The following is a 20555-nucleotide window of genomic DNA, read 5'->3' as shown; positions in this document are numbered from 1 at the left end:
GCGTGCAGAACGACTCGTGTGTGGTGGCAGGCAGTGCCACCTCATATAATGTTCGGGCGGAACTCTTGTTCCTAACAATAGTTCCGTGGGTGAATTATGTACCATTAACAATCACTACACAAGCCCCCCCAGAATTCAACCATGGTCAAAATCTCCACGGCGGGGAGAGACCACGACCCGGCCGCGGCGTGAGCGGACAACCCGGGGCGCGGTGCAAGCGATTGCGCCCTCCACGGCGCCCGGGGGCATGAACCGGCCACGGTGAGTGCGGAAAGCCAGGGGCGGGGAGGTAGGGGCGGCGCAAGCGCCCGTGTCCTCCCCGACACCCGGGGGCACAGACGTCGACGAGGCCAACGGCGGCTCCGTCGTTGGCGGGTCCCGGGGTAGCGGCGCACGGCCTCGGCGGGGGGAGAGGGCCAGCTCTAAGGGCTGGGAAATGTCTACGTGGGCGGGTTCCATCTTGTGGTGGTTGTACCCCACCTCAAAGGCGAGCCTTCGCCAGTCCTCAGGGGCCTGTGGGCCAGGGTGTCCGGTGGATAGGTCATTCAGCAGCGTCGGACCCGAGTGACCAATCGCGACGTCCTCCCGGCGTAGACTGGAATCTGCAGTCCCGAGGGCCTGGATGTCGTGGTCGGAGGCCTGTTCCGAGCCCCTGTTGACGTAGTCGAGGTCCGGCTGTACAGCTCCGACGACGACGTTGGGCTTCTCGGCGACGTGTCTCGCGGCGCACTCGGAATCGTACGTGAGCTGTTGTCGTGCCGACCATGGCTCCGCTACCTTTGACTCAGACGTCGTGAGGGGTTCGTGGTCGGTGAAAGCTGTAAGAAGGCCGCCGTATGTCGCCTCATCGCGGACACATGCCAACGAAGCCCGTGTCTGTGCGTTTATTAGGCGGCCATGTCTAATGTCCACGAGGAGACCGTGTGCACCCAGGAAATCTGCCCCCAGTAGTGGGAACGAAATGTCGGCCGTGATGCAGTCCCACGTGAACCGCTGGCCCCCAAAACACAGTTCCACGGTCCTTGTACCGTAGGTGCGGATAGGGGTATCGTTGGCGGTCGTCAGGCGTGGACCTCTATTATCGCCGGCGGTGTCCTCTTTCGTAGCTGGCAGGACGCTCCTCTGAGCTCCGGTGTCGCAGAGGAATTTGCAACCGGAGAGTGTGTCTCTAATGAAAAGCAGCCGGCCCGACATACCTGCGCTCACCGCTGCTACTGGGCGCAGGTGTCTGCGTTTCTGCGTTATGCCGAAAGTGCAAGGGGAACGGCATCCTGTCGCCCTGGCGCCGAAACGTGCGTGGTAAAAACACAGGCCTGCGGCAGCGCTGCTCCTGTTCCTCCTCGCCCCTCCCCCCTGCGGCGTGTAACCGCGAGTCGAGGCTATTAGCCCTGGGGTAAAGTGTCGAGTGGCCAGGTAGAACCGATCTGCCTCCTCTGCCAGAGCACGGGGATCCACAATGTTTGTATTGGCTAGTGCCGTCTGTACCCGTGGCGGCATGTGTCTGAGGAACAGCTCTTTAAATAAAAAGTTCGGCTGCTCGGCGCCCAGCAGGTTCAGCATCATCTCCATATGCGCCGACGGCCTGCTGTCTCCCAAGCCACGTATATCCAACAAGCGTCGGGCCCGCTCAGACGGCGACAACTCGAATATCCTGAGTAGGTGCGTCTTAAACGCCTCATATTTATTCCGTGCAGGCGGAGCTGTTATGAAGCCTACCGTCCTCGCCGCTGTAGTGCTCCCGAGGCTCGAGACGACGTGGTAATATCGCGCGGCGTCGTCGTCAACCCCTCGTAGGGCGAACTGCGCCTCCGCTTGCGCGAACCACGCCGCCGCAGAATGCTCCCAAAACTCCGGCAATCGAATAATAACGGCATCGTTTGCCATGTTCGGTTCGGTCCCTGACACTTCAGCGAGACCAACGTCGGGGTCACCAGTGTAGTGCCGAGAGATGGGAGTCGGAGACGGTAGCTCGGTAGAGCGAACAGCTTTTATTCAATACACAAAATACAACAAGCTACTGCTCCGTTGCGTGCAGAACGACTCGTGTGTGGTGGCAGGCAGTGCCACCTCATATAATGTTCGGGCGGAACTCTTGTTCCTAACAATAGTTCCGTGGGTGAATTATGTACCATTAACAATCACTACAATACTACCCATAATGCTCATCCTAGACATCCATGGCTAGAAAGTTGTGTGCCATGTCTGTGGCACAGTGGTGCAGTGGTTAGTACTGTTACCTCACAGCTAGAAGGTCCAGGGTTCACAGTGGTTAGTACTGTTACCTCACAGCTAAAAGGTCCAGGGTTCACAGTGGTTAGTACTGTTACCTCACAGCTAGAAGGTCCAGGGTTCACAGTGGTTAGTACTGTTACCTCACAGCTAGAAGGTCCAGGGTTCACAGTGGTTAGTACTGTTACCTCACAGCTAGAAGGTCCAGGGTTCACAGTGGTTAGTACTGTTACCTCACAGCTAGAAGGTCCAGGGTTCACAGTGGTTAGTACTGTTACCTCACAGCTAGAAGGCCCTGGGTTCACAATGGTTACTGTTACCTCACAGCTAGAAGGTCCTGGGTTCACAGTGGTTAGTACTGTTACCTCACAGCTAGAAGGCCCTGTGTTCACAGTGGTTAGTACTGTTACCTCACAGCTAGAAGGCCCTGGGTTCACAGTGGTTAGTAGTACTGTTACCTCACAGCTAGAAGGTCCAGGGTTCACAGTGGTTAGTACTGTTACCTCACAGCTAGAAGGCCCTGGGTTCACAGTGGTTAGTAGTACTGTTACCTCACAGCTAGAAGGTCCAGGGTTCACAGTGGTTAGTACTGTTACCTCACAGCTAGAAGGCCCTGGGTTCACAGTGGTTAGTAGTACTGTTACCTCACAGCTAGAAGGCCCTGGGTTCACAATGGTTACTGTTACCTCACAGCTAGAAGGTCCTGGGTTCACAGTGGTTAGTACTGTTACCTCACAGCTAGAAGGCCCTGGGTTCACAGTGGTTAGTACTGTTACCTCACAGCTAGAAGGCCCTGGGTTCACAGTGGTTAGTACTGTTACCTCACAGCTAGAAGGCCCTGGGTTCACAGTGGTTAGTAGTACTGTTACCTCACAGCTAGAAGGCCCTAGGTTCACAGTGGTTAGTACTGTTACCTCACAGCTAGAAGGCCCTGGGTTTATATAGATTATATAACTGCAACTGAACAATGTTGAAAGCAGATTGTAAATATGCATACGTGGAGGAGAGTGGGGGCACAACAGTAAATTACCATGTCATCAGCATAAAAGTGAAAATGTGCATCTAATGTTATTTATTTTGTCCTTTCAGAATGTAACTGCCATGGTAAATCAGAAGAATGCTACTTCAACCAGACTGTCTCAGACCTGTCACTCAGCCTAGATGCCCATGGAAACTACAGAGGGGGCGGGGTTTGCGGCAGTTGTCGTGGCAACACAGCAGGACTTAACTGTGAGACCTGCAAGGCTGAATTCTATCGACCTGACGGGGTAAAATCAGCTGTCTGTCTACCTGTCTGTCTACCTGTCTGTCTGAGCTGTAACTCTGTCTACATCAGATGTGAAAATGTCTCTCCGTAGGTGGATTATGAAATTTTATAGCTGTATTAATTCAGACTTAAAGAATGCTTTTCTTATTGTCAACATAGCCTACTAAAATACAAAAATACAACAATGCATGTATTCTACTTACAAGTATGGTCCATTCAACCAACACCAGATTATAGCTCATATCCACACATCATAGAACTCAACTGTTTCCCAAAGTATAATTGATCATAGTGATGAACATGGGCATCATAGTTTTTACCTTAACACAATGGCGCCCAAGGACGGATATATCCATGTTTCGAATCCATGCTTAATGGACCGAAGGACGGATATATCCGTGGCAAGTTGTTTTGGCTTTTATTCCATTTTAATAACCTATTCAAGGTCGCCGAGCGGCACTGCAGATTTACCCTACTATTTGAATTCGAGAAAGTGCATTACCGGCCAGATCCTCTTAGGGGCGCTGTATCGATAATGCAGTGTTCCCTGTGGCAGAAGCTGTCTTTTTTTTTTAGGATCTCTAATGTAGTTTTCTACTCACCTGAAGCGAGCGCTATTGTCTGTTGCACGGAATACGTTTTGGAACGCGGATTTCACTATGCAGTAAGGGGATTTATCATCAGCCAATGGACATATCGATCTACCAGATGCCGATCGATAACTGGGAAATGCTCGGGGGGATCCAACCGGCTCATGGTAAGATCTTTTTCACGTAAATTACATGCTGATCAGAGCTTGCTATGATACTCAACCAGCCGACCAGCGTATGTGGCTACTGAGATTAACACGGTTATTGGTAATCAATAATCAGAAACGACGTCCCCCGCCCCCCCCCCCCCCCCCCCCCCTTTCATGCATACATGCTTGAGGATCATACCGATCATATGCAGTTTGAGTTTTAACTGTAGCTTTTGTATAACGGAAATGCCATTGGATATAACGTTAGTAGCTATTAGACCTTTATCCAGCCTTCCAGGAAATATACTAGACCAAATGCCGTATAACGCTTATATTCACGGCGCTATAAAATGAGAACGTATTGATGAAACAATTATTTCTTTAATCCATTTTGAATGGACGGTTTATGGTCTCAATTGACAATGAGAATGGACAGATAGCAATATTATAAAGTATAGATTTAGCTCTACAAACAGCCCCACGGACTGTGCAAGTCTGTTTACATATGCTGGTCGTCTAGAGTGATATTAGACGCATCCCAGTGGCCGCGAAAGTGTTAATAATTACTGTATGATGTTGCAGCGATCATTGTCTTCTTTGTAAATTATCTTTTGTCTATTGTTGTGTCGTGCTAGTTCAACACACGCAGAATGAAGTTCTCCTGTCGCAGTATTACACAGTATGATGATGATGATGATGATGATGATGATGATGATGATGATGATGATGACGACGACGACGACGACGATGATGATGATGATGATGATGATGATGATGATGATGATGATGATGATGATGATGATGTATTCTAACCAGGTGAGTCCAGAGGAGGAGGAGCCCTGTCAGCCCTGTGCATGTGACCCAAACGGCTCCATCAGCAAAGCATGTGTCCCGGATCCCAGTCAGGCTACATCTGGTACAGGAAGTCTCTCTGTCTGTCTGTCTTGCCTGTTTAAAGGGACAATCCACCCTGAAACTGAACCTGCATTGTGTAATTCCAGACAGTTCAGTCAATATCTATAAACATAGACAACTGTCTTCCTACACTGGAAATCAGAGCAAGACTTGAATCTGTGATGTCGTCAAGTGATACTTTTTGGAGGTTGGTCCATCGAAAATTAATAATTGACCAAATGAGTGGACTCATAGAAGTTTTGTTTGATATATTACATCCAAACCACGGATCACCATGGATAACTGCCATAGTGTCCTAGGAGTTGTTCCACTATTGAATGTCTATGGAGTACAGTAGCTCCAGGATTTGTCTCTTGATGACATCCACGTCGTAGCTCCATTTACAACTAGAATCAAGACAGAAATTGGAAATTATTCCAATTTATTATTCCGAGAAGAGTCAAAATGGCACTTGATGGTCCTCATTCCGAATATATAGAATATAGAATTTATAATTAGGGCTGTCAATGTTAACGCGTTAACGCTCGGGATTAATCTAACCAAGTAATCAAGCTGCTACTGTAGCACTGAGACAGAACCAAGCTGTAGCACCGAGACAGAACCAAGCTGTAGCACCGAGACAGAACCAAGCTGTAGCACCGAGACAGAACCAAGCTGTAGCACCGAGACAGAACCAAGCTGTAGCACCGAGACAGAACCAAGCTGTAGCACTGAGACAGAACCAAGCTGTAGCACCGAGACAGAACCAAGCTGTAGCACTGAGACAGAACCAAGCTGTAGCACTGAGACAGAACCAAGCTGTAGCACCGAGACAGAACCAAGCTGTAGCACCGAGACAGAACCAAGCTGTAGCGCACCGAGACAGAACCAAGCTGTAGCACCGAGACAGAACCAAGCTGTAGCACCGAGACAGAACCAAGCTGTAGCACCGAGACAGAACCAAGCTGTAGCACTGAGACAGAACCAACTAGACAGAACCAAGCTGTAGCACCGAGACAGAACCAAGCTGTAGCACCGAGACAGAACCAAGCTGTAGCACCAAGACAGAACCAAGCTGTAGCACCGAGACAGAACCAAGCTGTAGCACCAAGACAGAACCAAGCTGTAGCACCGAGACAGAACCAAGCTGTAGCACCAAGACAGAACCAAGCTGTAGCACTGAGACAGAACCAAGCTGTAGCACCGAGACAGAACCAAGCTGTAGCACCAAGACAGAACCAAGCTGTAGCACCGAGACAGAACCAAGCTGTAGCACCGAGACAGAACCAAGCTGTAGCACTGAGACAGAACCAAGCTGTAGCACCAAGACAGAACCAAGCTGTAGCACCGAGACAGAACCAAGCTGTAGCACCGAGACAGAACCAAGCTGTAGCACCGAGACAGAACCAAGCTGTAGCACTGAGACAGAACCAAGCTGTAGCACCGAGACAGAACCAAGCTGTAGCACCGAGACAGAACCAAGCTGTAGCACCGAGACAGAACCAAGCTGTAGCACCGAGACAGAACCAAGCTGTAGCACCGAGACAGAACCAAGCTGTAGCACCGAGACAGAACCAAGCTGTAGCACCGAGACAGAACCAAGCTGTAGCACCGAGACAGAACCAAGCTGTAGCACCGAGACAGAACCAGTGCAACAGTGGCTCGGGAGGTAGAGCAGTCGTCTAGTAATCCAGAGGTTCCCGGTTTGATTCCTGCTCCTGCGGGGTAGCGCGTCGAAGTGTCCTTAAGCAAGACACTTAACCCCTATATGCTCCTGATGAGCAGGTTGGCACCTTACATGGTTGCCTCCGCCATCGATGTGTGAATGTGTGAGTGAATGGGTCAAATGTGAGCAACAGAATTCTAAAGCTCTTTGGATAAAAGCACTATATAAATGCACCATTTACCATTTACTATTTTACCAAGTTACTACTGTATATATATATATATATACTGTATATATTCAATATTAAACCTCTTTATCCTGACTTCAGCTGCACACACACACAGTTTCTAGCTGACAGTTGAACCTTCATGTTATTTTTAAGTTGAAGACCTTGACGCTCTTCTTCTTACACCTGTGTGTGTGTGTGTGTGTGTGTGTGTGTGTGTGTGTGTGTGTGTGTGTGTGTGTGTGTGTGTGTGTGTGTGTGTGTGTGTGTGTGTGTGTGTGTGTGTGTGTGTGTGTGTGTGTGTGTGTGTGTGTGTGTGTGTGTGTGTGTGTGTGTGTGTGATTGACAGGTCGGGCAGCAGGGTCATGCCTCTGTAAGGAGGGGTTTGGAGGTCTACAATGTGACAGGTGACTCTTTCTGTGTGTCTCACTGTCTCTCCCTCTCTCTCTTTCTGTCTCTGTCTATCTATGTATATCTCTCTGTCTCTCTCCTCTCTGTCTCTCTTTTCATCTATCTGTCTCTCTTTTCCTCTCTCTGTCTCTCTCTCTGTTTCTGTCTATGTCTATATATGTCTATCTCTATCTCTCTGTCTCTGTCTCTCGCTCTGTCTCTCTCTCTCTCTCTTTCTGTTTCTGTCTCTGTCTATCTAGATCTATCTCTATCTCTGTCTCTGTCTCTCTCTGTCTCTGACTTTCTCTCTCTTTCTGTTTCTGTATATTATCTACATAATCTCTATCTCTCTGTCGTCTCTCTGTCTCTCCATGTTTCTGTCTATCTACGTCTATGTCTCATGTTTTCACCTGTGGAGCGACAGGTGAAAACATTCCTCCCTGTGGAAACAAAATGTATCTAGCTATTACACATAAAGTCAAAGTAGAAACGTACCACAAAGTAGAAACGTACCACATGTCAGTTAGCTCACCATGATCATAACCTGCTGTTGGCTACAAAGGTCCTGAGTTAGAATCCTGAGTGGTGCATAAAGGCCCTGGCATCATTGGTAAATAACCAACTCAAAGCATTTCTGTATTAAGCCCACACCAATCTGGTTTCAGAGCAAACCATAGCACTACACCAGCCACTACATTAGTTGTAAATTATATTATAAATTATAAACACAATTAAACTAGCCTGCTGGTAGGACTATTTTTAACATAACGTACATCTCAAAGTGACAAATAGAACCATAGGTTATATTTCAATTAGACTACCTTGTGTTTCAATGTGAAGTATAACTCCTCCTCAGTCCTGACCTTGATGAACTTGTTCCTACTTTCAACCCTCTGAAACCTACTGGTTAGCCAGTGGATCATCTGACGTTAACATCACAGTCTTTTGAAGGTCGTATCGGGCTGAGTTGTTAAGCTCGTGATTCATATCATATGGATCTTGAGAGTGCAAGGAATCCATGCTATCTTACCGAGGCAGTTTATTTACCGTGACACTTCTGATCTAATAATATTACAATACATGCTATTATTATTATTGTTATTATTATTAATATTGTTGTTGTTATTATCTTATTTCCCAGTTGTATGTTTGCATACAAGGCATATGCAGTCTGTCAGAATTATTATTATTATTGTTATTATAATATAATGTATACATTATTGTTATCATTGTTGTTGTTATTATTTTATTTCCCAGGTGTATGTTTGGATACAAGGCCTATCCAGTCTGTCAGAAGTGTAAATGCAGTATTGAAGGCAGTACCAACACTGACCCATGTACACAACCATGTATATGCAAGGTACACACACACACACACACACACACACACACACACACACACACACACACACACACACACACACACACACACACACACACACACACACACACACACACACACACACACACACACACACACACACACACACACACACACACACACACACACACACACACACACACACACACACACACACACACACACACACACACACACACACACACACACACACACATCCAGAGGTCAGCTGGGCCCTATTCCCCGTACCTGGTTCAACTAAGTCGATCAAGAGTCCCATTATCCAGATTCAATTAACCCGATGTTTGAAGCCGGGATTTTCCTGTTCCTCGAAGGTGGATTCAGTCTCGTTAACTCGAACCAGACTTGAGACCCAGGATAAGTGCGCGCGGCCGCTTCAGTTGAAAAGCCAGCACGTATCGATAGCAGAGATCCTGATTTTCTAACGGCATTGATTGATTAATTGATTTAAAACTTTATTAACAGATTGCAGTACGGCTCAATAGCCTCGCCGACAAGTTAAATGCGTTATCTATAGGCAAATTTTAAGTCCCTCATTACCCCAATCAATCAGATTATATTTCTTTAAACTTGCCTGCTGGCAGTAGGTTTATGGATTGAATAATCAAATGAGATCTTGCTAGCGAAAATAATTAGTTAAACTGTTATACAGAATAAGGATACGGCTCTCTTACCCATTGATTGATGTATGGTGGATCTTTTACTTATCTGCACTGTGGTGTCACCGTTTGTGGTTTTGACTTTCACGCAGACGTCCCGGGTTCGAATCCCACTTCTCGTAGTCTTTTCCTTCTTTTTGCAATGTAGGAATAATTCAATTTGGTGCACGTTGAGAGCTATATAAAGAATGACATCCTCAATGCATGTAGATTTATAATATTTTAACTTAAAACTAGGCTACTTTTGCGTATAATCATTAATATTATATTCCAAAAAATTATATTGGAAACGCGAGGTTTCGAACACCGGTCGCCCGGTTGCCAGGATTGAGCACTACCGCTGCGCCACTGTGCCAGACGGGATATATTCATTGTTTATCCATTAATGGACGAGAGACCCGTGTTTAGAATATTTTTTCTTTTGAATGAAGTTTTATCTCTTTATTCTCAAATGCATTAATGTGACGTCAACGGCTCATTCAATTTCTCAAATTCGTCAAACAGCGCATCTCATCAGACATTTTAATCCCAGTTACAATATCACACAAAAACCACAATCCACGCATAGACACTTCAATTTTATGCTTGAATGAAACACAATCCGGGCGCTCCGTTAAGCAAATCTACAGCGGAGAATATATGAAACTAATCAGAGCCAAACGGCCGATTTCATTCATTAAAAATATCCCAGCGGGATTCACATTTGCAATGCGCCGTTATTAAAATAACCACATGCAGCGTGTATCACGACTCCGAGCGCCGTATATGACGTGCATTATTTTATTTAGGACAAAGTAAATCTATAGGCTCAATATGATTTATTATCAGCATTTAGTTCTATTATTATACATTTCAAAAGCCCCCTCTAGGAAAACGAAGCACAGAAACATAATTCAGAATTGTATAAATGGGATCTCTAGACTGTGAGAATCATTTCAGGAAGCGAGCTGTCATTTATTTGCGGGGGCGTGGCCATGGTTCATCCGGCTAACTGAAGTTAACCCTGCTCTCGACCAGGCTCAAACTTTTTGATCTGTTGTCATGGTGATTTGGACAATCGAGCGTCGGGGAATGGAAAGGTCCGGCTTAAGTCAGACTAGACTGGAAATGATCCGGCTAACTCAGTTATCCAGGTACGGGGAACGGGGCCCTGGTCCCAGAGGACTGGAGCAGTGAAACAGGAAGTTATGCTGTAAATTACTTTCTATGTGTCTTTTAGGAAAACGTGGAAGGAGAGAACTGCGACCGCTGTAAACTGGGATTCTATCATCTCCATAGCGACAATCGCCATGGATGTGACAAGTGTTCCTGTATGGGCGTGACCAGTCAGTGCTCCGCCTCCACATGGGTTTATCAGAATGTAAGTTAGTATACATGGATCAGAATACTCCCCCATCCCTGGTTCAAATCTATATACTTTACTATAGAGTCTGGCTCCACCCCCTGGTTTAAACTGTACTATAGAGACTGGACCCGCACACACACACGCACGCACGCACGCACGCACACACACACACACACACACACACACACACACACACACACACACACACACACACAAAACTGTAGTTATGTAGTTTAAAAACGATAAATAAATGTGATCTTACACAGTTCTAGAGAGCAGAGGAGAGGAAAGGATAAAAGAAGAGAGGAGTGGAGGAGAGGTGAGGAGAGGAGAGGAGAGGAGCAAGGAGGAGAGAAGAAAAGATAGGTTTGATTGACAGGTGGAGGATGGGGGTGGAGCCTTGACAGACTGATTTAGACACTGATAGTGTGTGTGTGTGTGTGTGTGTGTGTGTGTGTGTGTGTGTGTGTGTGTGTGTGTGTGTGTGTGTGTGTGTGTGTGTGTGTGTGTGTGTGTGTGTGTGTGTGTGTGTGTGTGTGTGTGTGTGTGTGTGTGTGTGTGTGTGTGTGTGTGTGTGTGTGTGTGTGTGTGTGTGTGTGTGTGTGTGTGTGTGTGTGTGTGTGTGTGTGTGTGTGTGTGTGTGTGTGTGTGTGTGTGTGACAGGCCGACACAAATCTGTCAGTGCAATTAACCTGACCTTGGTTTCCCCTTTGAAGCACACACACACACACACACACACACACAAACACACACAGTCAAACCCCCCTCCTGCAGTGTGTGTTGTGTCTGACAGATTATCCTGTGTGTGAAATGTGTTTATATTTATATGCATTCCTCTGTGTATGAAATGTGTTTATATTTATATTCATATGTATTCCTCTGTGTATGAAATGTGTTTATATTTATATGTATTCCTCTGTGTATGAAATGTGTATTGTATAAACATCAATTATCTCCAACCAAATGTTATTACATGTAATGAATATTAATGATCTCAAATCGAATGTAATTACATGGTATAAATATTAAATATCTCAAACCAAATGTTATTACATGTTATAAATATTATTATCCCAAACCAAATAGTATTACATGTTATAAATATCTATTATCTAAAATAAACTGTTATTTCATTATTCATATTATTATCCCAAACATTACAAATATAAACGATTTCAAACCAAATGTTATATGTAAAATCTGGAGTACTGCCTGACAGTTTTAGTGACCACTCTATCATTGACTGTGTTTTAAGATTAATCGACCTCGTCTTCCACCCACATTTATCAGGGTAAGTCAATGTAAAAATATTAACACCGATGCCTTTATCCAGGACCTCATGGCTATTCAGTGGGACAGGTTTCAGTTCATTCCTTTCGTGGAAGATGCATGGCATTTTTTTTATACTGAAAGAATCTAGCACGGGTAGTGGCCCCATGGTCTACAGATGGACCTCATAAAACTTGTCTCTCATGTTTTGTCATTTCCTTTATCTGATTTATTTCATTTATCCTTGTCTACGTGTGAAACTGCTACAGATTGGAAATGTACCAAAGTTATCCCACTGCACAAAGGTGGTGATCCTTCAGTTCCTAATAACTACAGACTAGGGATGCTCGATATTGGCTTTTTTACCGATACCGATATTCCGATATTGTCCAACTCTTAATTTCCGATATATCAACCGATATCAACCGATACCGATATATGCAGGGTTTCCCCCCCAAAAAACTGAAAAATGTCAGGTAACTAATAATTTCACTGGATATTTATATAACAAATATTGTTATTGTTTTTTTTTTTTTTTTTTTTCGATACCGATATTTTCCGATATCACATTTTACTGCCGATATCGGCCGATAATATCGGTCGGCCGATAATATCGGACTACCCTACTACAGACCTATCTCCATTATTAACAGTATCGCTAAAGTGAAAAATGTATCTTTGGTCAACTATCTAAATATGTCAACGACTTTGATATACTATCCCCGCATGCCAATCCGGTTTCAGACCAAATATTTCTACAACTACAGCCCTCATGAAGTTTACCAATGATGTTTACTCATCAATGGATAGCAACATGCTCACAGGTGCAATATTCATTGATCTATCTAAGGCTTTTGACTCTGATCATTATCTTCTCCTAGACAAACTGTGTGCTATTGGTGTTTCTAGACAATTGCTACAACAGTCTTTTCAGGGCAAACAGTCAGACTTTATGAGCATAGATAAAGGTGTACCTCAGGGCTCAACCTTAGGTCCATTGTTATTTTTTATATTTGTCAATGATCTCACACAACTCTCCTCTGATTGTCATACTCATCTATATGCTGATGATACTGTAATTTATTGCTCTAAACCTAACATTTCACAAACTCAGTCTGCCTTACAGCCTCATTTTGTTTCAGTCCAAAAATGGTTGTCTTCCAAACTGTTTTTAAACAAGAACAAATCCTATTGTATGCTATTTGGTAATAGATCTGATTAGCTAAGAACCTCCAACTGTTTTTCGATTAACCCCTTAGATGGTTCACGTCTTGAGAATGTGGCAGAATTGAAATATTTGGGTGTTTGGCTTGATTCTCACCTTTCTTTTAAAGCCACATATTGACGGTTGTAAAGAAAGTTAATTGCAGTCTGAGATTACTATATCGTTCCATCAATTGTTTTTCTCAAAATGTTAGAAAAAGACTCATTACTCAGCTGATACTTCCAATAATGGATTATGCCGATATAATTGATCAGAATGCCTCAGAATCTATTCTTCGACCACTTAACACTGTCTATAACAGCCTTTGTAGATTTATCTTAAGATGTCCTTATAGAACCCACCATTGCTTGTTGTATGAGTCTTTAAACTGGTTGACACCTAAATTGAGAATACATTTTCACTGGTTGTTATTCATATTCAAATGCATTTTCTTTAACTATCCCCCTTATCTTAAACAATTTGTAATCCCATACAGCTCATCATATGGCCTAAGACATATAGGGATTACCTTTTAAAAAATAATAATTGTACTCCCTGTATCTCCAAGGTAGTTGGTAGACGTGCCTTTCTATTCAAAGCACCATCTGATTGGAATCATCTTCCCAGCTCACTCAGAGCTATTACCTCTTTTTTCCGCTTTAAAGGAAAACTCCAACATTTTGGGAAATTAGCTTATTTAACATCTTCCCTGGAGTTAGACAAGAAAATACATACCTTTTTCGTCTCTCTCCATGCATTAGGCTTAGGGAATGCCTGGACCGTTAGCCTAGCTTAGCTTCATCACTGGAAGTGGGTCAGACATTTACCAGAGTTCCCTACAGTCACGAAATACACACTCCAAATACAATAAAAATACAACTCCAAAACGTTCCTGTAAACATGTTGTGACCTGTGTATTTACCACGTCTCCCAGTCACACAAGTCACACGAGTCTCCCAGTCACACAAGTCACACGAGTCTCCCAGTCACACAAGTCTCCCAGTCACACAAGTCTCCCAGTCACACAAGTCACACGAGTCTCCCAGTCACACAAGTCTCCCAGTCACACAAGTCACACAAGTCTCCCAGTCACACAAGTCTCCCAGTCACACAAGTCTCCCAGTCACACAAGTCTCCCAGTCACACGAGTATCCCAGTCACACAAGTCCCCCAGTCACACAAGTCTCCAAGTCACACAAGTCACACAAGTCTCCCAGTCACACAAGTCACACAAGTCTCCCAGTCAAACAAGTCTCCCAGTCACACGAGTCTCCCAGTCACACAAGTCACAAGAGTCTCCCAGTCACACAAGTCACACAAGTCTCCAAGTCACACAAGTCTCCCAGTCACACAAGTCTCCCAGTCACACAAGTCTCCAAGTCACACAAGTCACACGAGTATCCCAGTCACACAAGTCTCCCAGTCACACAAGTCACATGAGTCTCCCAGTCACACAAGTCTCCCAGTCACACAAGTCTCCAAGTCACACAAATCTCCCAGTCACACAAGTCTCCCAGTCACACAAGTCTCCAAGTCACACGAGTCTCCCAGTCACACAAGTCACACAAGTCTCCCAGTCACACAAGTCTCCCAGTCACACAAGTATCTGTGCTTGGGAGAGCTCTTGTCAGTATGCATGTTTGTATTGTCTTGTATTGTACGCTGTTTTATGTTATGTATTGTCTTTTTTTGTTACCCTGTTTAGGACCCCCTCGAAAACGAGATGGTTCATATCAAGGGGTTTATCCTTTCAATACATTTCTCAGTTTGTGAACATGAATTATCTCAAACCAAATGTTATTACATGTTATAAATATGAATGATCTCAAACCAAATGTGATTACATGTTATGACTATTAATGATCTAAACCCAAATGTTATTACATGTTATAAATATCTATTATCTAAAAGCAACCATTATTACATGTTATAAATATGAATTATCTCAAACCAAATGTTATTACATTATAAATAGTATTATCCCAAACGTTATAAATATCAATAATTTCAAACCAAATATTATTACACATTATAAATATGGATGATCTCAAACCAAATATTATTAAATGGTATAAATATGAATAATCTAAAACCAAATGTCGGGGGGGGGGGGGGGGGGGGGGGGGGGTGTCTTGGATGGGGATGTGGTGGGAATTGATGTGTGGGGTGTTTGGGGGACTGGCTGTTCCGGGGGGGTTCACGTGCTTTCGAGCAACACTGTACTTGTTGTACTTATTTTATGCCTATTCTTATGTCTGCACTTTCTACATTGCACGACTTTTATTGTCTTTTATACCTATTCTTATGTCTGCACTTTATGCATTGCTTTTATTCTGTTCTTATGTCTGCACTTTATGCATTGCTTTTATTCTGTCAAATGTATGCTAATTGTATGCCTATGTTAATTTTATGATATTTGCTGTGAAGCACTTTGAGCTGCAATCCATGTATGAAAGGTGCTATATAAATAAAGTTATTATTATTATTATTATTATTATTATTATTATTATTATTATTATTATTATTATTATTATTATTATTATTATTATTATTATTATTATTATTATTATTATTATTATTATTATTACATGTTGTAAATATGAATGATCTAAAACCAACCATTATTTCATGTTATAAATATGAATTACCACAAACCAAATGTTATTACATTATAAATATTATTATTCCAAACATAAATGCAAATTTTTTCAAACCAAATGTTATTATGTTATAAATATTTATTATTTAAAACCAACCGTTATTACATGTTTTTGAGTTACATGAGATTAATTATCTCAAACCATGTGTGCAATATGTTTGTATTGTATAAACATGAATTCTCAACCAAATGTTATTACATGTTATAAATATGAATGATCTCAAACCAAATTGTATTACTTGTTATAAATATTGATAATCTAAAACCAAACATTATTACATGTTATAAATATTAATTATCTCAAACCAAATGTGATTACATGTCATAAATATGAATGATCTCAACCAAATGTTATTACATGTTATAAATATGAATGATCTCAAACCAAATGTTATTATGTTATAAATAGTATTATCCCAAACGTTATAAATATCAATTATTTCAAACCAAATGTTATTACACATTATAAATATGAATGATCTCAAACCAAATATTATTACATGTTATTCATATTAATTATCTATAACCAACCTTTATTTCATGTTATGTTGTTATATGTTATATATAATAAATACCTAATTGTATTCAACTTATCGTTCCTTCTTTCTTATTGTCATCTAGGAGACCACTCTGGCAGGCTGGTCCCTGATTAGTGAATCTGGAGCAGGGAGAGTTTGGCCAATCACTGGAGACACACCCCCTTACCTTAGTATCAGCCACTCAGAGGCCAGAGCACACCTTGGCTCCATCTACTACTGGAGTGCACCTCAACTTTACCTAGGAAACAAGGTAACACACACACATACACACACACACACACACACACACACACACACACACACACACACACACACACACACACACACACACACACACACACACACACACACACACACACACACACACACACACACACACACACACACACACACACACACACACACACACACACACACTATAAATAAAGCCTTTTAGCTTCTTCTGTATTCCCCATACCCCACAACCACACTTTCAAACTTAAACTTCAACAACACCGAAATGGTTTCACCTACTCTCTCTTATGCCTAGATATGTTGAATAGTACTGTGATTACAAATATATATATACAGTATCAAATCAAATCGAATCAAATTTATTTGTAAGGCCCGACAACACACGTTAATGTCCCCATGGGCCGGACACGTCTTTTTTAAACAAGTCAAGAAGAAACATCACAATAAATCAAGAACAAAACAAGAACAACATTTTGAAAGATTGAAAATAGAGCTGATGACAGATCCATTTGAGGTATGGGGGCGACGTAGAGAGGATTGCATCCTCCCGGCCATCACCACGGGAGGTCCACCACTCTGGTCACAACGAGACATCCACTCACAGGGAGACAGGGAGACGGGGACAGGCATTAGACAGTTTGCGTGTTTGTGATGGGCGGACATAGCAATAGATACATGTAGTAAGCATATATGTGAATAGAATAGAAGTACTTAATAGAGCTGTCACGGTATGACATTTTCTCACCGCGGTTGTGTGTGTGGCTTAGGGTTGTCACGATACCAACATTTTAGTTTCGATACTATACCAATATTAATTTCGATACTTTTCGATACTTTCAATACTTTTTTTTTTGCACTCAAAACAGTTGCTGTACAAGGTTTCTGAACCCAGCTTTCTCAACTGTATATATATATTGGAACTGGGTCCACACAGATGAACTCTGAGACTGCCCTGTTGAGCCTTTTATCATCTTTTGACTAATTTGTGTACTTAATATGCTGCTCAAAAAAATCTGGGAGGTTAGGTTGCTTCTGAGTGGGGGGAGTCACTCTGTGAGCCAAATGCAGCATACTTCTGTAGTTAAAAAAAAATCATGGGGTAGAAAAAGTATGGTTGTATTATTATTATACATTTGTCATAGCAGAGGGCCTAATTAGTTTGAGATGTAATAACCTAGAAAACATTTTGATGAGTGACTGATTATATATAGCCTAGGGTTAGGGTTAGGGTTAGGGTTAGGGTTAGGGTTAGGGTTAGCCTCATAATCTAGAACTAGGTTATGTCATATAGAAGAAAGGTTGAGATCCAAGGCAGCTCTACAAATTTTAAAAAGCCTTTATTAGTTGGCTTACATTATTTAGATTTTTTTTTAAAAACCGACATGTTTCGGCCTACACATGGCCTTCTTCAGGGTGTTGTAGCTGTGACAAAACAATACTGTGACTAAATAAAGAAAAAGGGAAAAAACAGAACTCTGGGAGAGACTAATTACAATGGGGGACAGCTGGTCCCAAATGAATGAAGGCAAAGCACATTCTCAACTTGACATAGTTAGAAGACAATCCACTTATAAGTTATGTCTACGTTGAAGGAATATACAATAATACTAAATAGAAATAAAGAATTTGTATATTATATATGTATATATACACACACACTCAAAATATTATAACAACATAAGGAAATGAGTCAAAACAAACATAGAATAGATCAATAATAATATCAAAAAATATCAAAAACAACAATGTAAGAGCATTGAGTAATGCAAGACAAAAAATACTACTATATAATGTAACCTACTTAGCCTATAGAAGTGACAACATGTCCATAGAGTCATTTAAACCTGCAAAGAGGTGGCCTGTAGTCTATCAAAATACAATAAATAACAATGTATAAATACAATAAATAAATAAAGTGTTCTACTGTCTATGGAATCATTTAAACCTGGGAGTGAGGTGGCCTGTAGTCTATCGATCCAGCGACTTTCTTTCTGGTTTAGAATTTTTTGGCTATTTCCTCCTCTAGACGTGAGTGGAACACTGTCAATTCCGATAGCTGTAAATAAAACAGAGGTACTTTGGTGAACTTCATGAATATGTTTATCCATTGCATAATCCATGTTGTTAGTTTTGATAGCATATTTATGATCTGCCAGTCGATCAAGTAGGCGGCGTTTCGTATGACCAACATAAAAAGAGTCACATTTGGAACAAGACAGTATATAAATAACATGTGTCGTTTGACAATTAATAAAGCTGTTAGAAGTATATGTCTGTTTTGTAACTGGGTGGGTAAATCCTTTTGATCTTACCACCACATCGCATTGTTTGCAGTGACCACATCTATACGTTCCTATAGGAGGCTTTGGTAACCATGTAGATTTAACAACTGCCGGTAGATGGCTTCGTACTAATTTATCTCCGAGATTGGGGGCTCTCCTAAATGTACAGAGGGGCGGGTCAGGGAATATGTTAGACAGGGCCTCATCACATTGGATCAGGCTCCAATTCGTTTTAATTATATTGCGAACCGCAAGGGCCTTAATACTATAAGTGGTAGAGAAAAACACCCTATCGGTTTTCTCTTTTAGTGTCTTTCTTTTTAAGAGAGAGTCGCGTTCTACAGTAGCGGCTTCAGATATAGCTGTTTTAAGAGTGTTATGTGTATTAAGCCACGTTCTCTGAAGCGATCATACATTTCTCCGCTCTTTTCTCTAAAATCAGCTTCACTGTCACAGATTCGACGTACTCTTTTCAATTGGCCGTAGGGAACATTGTTGATCAGAGTAGAGGGATGGAAGCTCTCTGCATGTAAAATAGTATTTTTATGCGTTAACTTCCTGTACAATGACGTATGTAGGTCACCATTCAAATCTTTAGTGATTTCTAAGTCCAGAAAATGGATCTTATCAGGACTCAAATCTAGAGACAGTTTTATATTTGGGTTAGTGTTGTTCAAATAACTATGAAATGCTTTCAATTCATCAATAGTGCCTTTCCACCACATACTGTAATGATGTCATCTATATATCTGGCCCACCAGATGATCTTATCTTTAAATACGTTTTGAGTGTTGAACACATAGTCCTCCTCCCATTTTCCCATAAACAAGCCTGCATATGAAGGGCTAAAACATGCACCCATAGCACAGCCTTTTACCTGTCGATACATTTTGTCCTGAAATAAAAACACATTGTTAAGTAAAGTAAATTTAGTTAGTTCGACCAAAAAATCTGTAGGGGGATCCTGTGAGTCAGTGCGAGTATCTAAAAAAATTCTCATGGCTGTCATGCCTTGGTCATGGGCAATACTGGTGTAAAGGGCTTCTATATCCATTGTCACCAAGTAAGTGCCTGGTCCAATTATATTACCTTGCTCTTTGATTTTATTGAGAACATCTGTAGTGTCCTGTAAATAAGCTGGAAGCGTTGGAAGTAGTGGCTTAATAAAAAAATCTACGTATTTAGATATAGGTTCAGTTAGGCTATCGTTCCCTGAAATCACTGGTCTCCCTGGTGGTTCAGTAAGGTTTTTATGTATCTTAGGCAATAAATAGAAGGAAGCCATACGAGGGTTATAATTAGGTTATGTCATATTGTAGGCTGTTTAACAAAAATAAAATAGATTTCCGTTGTCTTTATACGGTGTGTATGAACCATTAAATGGGCAATTGTCAAATGTCTCTGTATAAATCACGTTTGTGACTAAGCTATAGAGATGCAGTGTGCATCAATTAATTTCTGTTGTGGGTAGGCAGCAGGGGATGCTGTGTTTACTAGCTTTCAGCACGGGAGTTTAGGCTGTGTATAGCTTATTATTAGGCTTTTCCATTTATTTTCTGTTCTTGCGGGTGG

The 20555-nt window shown here is 42.3% G+C and overlaps 1 protein-coding gene across 1 annotated transcript in view; it reads left to right on the top strand.

Annotated features, from left to right (window-relative positions):
• Positions 1–20555, top strand: part of lama2 (laminin, alpha 2) — a 384202-nt gene that overhangs the window by 178196 nt on the left and 185451 nt on the right. The window contains 6 exon segments of the mRNA XM_084314199.1: positions 3319–3497; positions 5052–5151; positions 7371–7428; positions 8669–8771; positions 10671–10811; positions 16550–16717. Coding sequence (XP_084170325.1) covers positions 3319–3497; positions 5052–5151; positions 7371–7428; positions 8669–8771; positions 10671–10811; positions 16550–16717 — 749 coding nt within the window.

The sequence above is a fragment of the Notolepis coatsorum genome (genome assembly GCF_963971535.1).
Source record: "Notolepis coatsorum genome assembly, chromosome: 5".
NCBI lineage: Eukaryota > Metazoa > Chordata > Actinopteri > Aulopiformes > Paralepididae > Notolepis > Notolepis coatsorum.
This window is presented reverse-complemented; position numbering and strand designations above follow the sequence as displayed.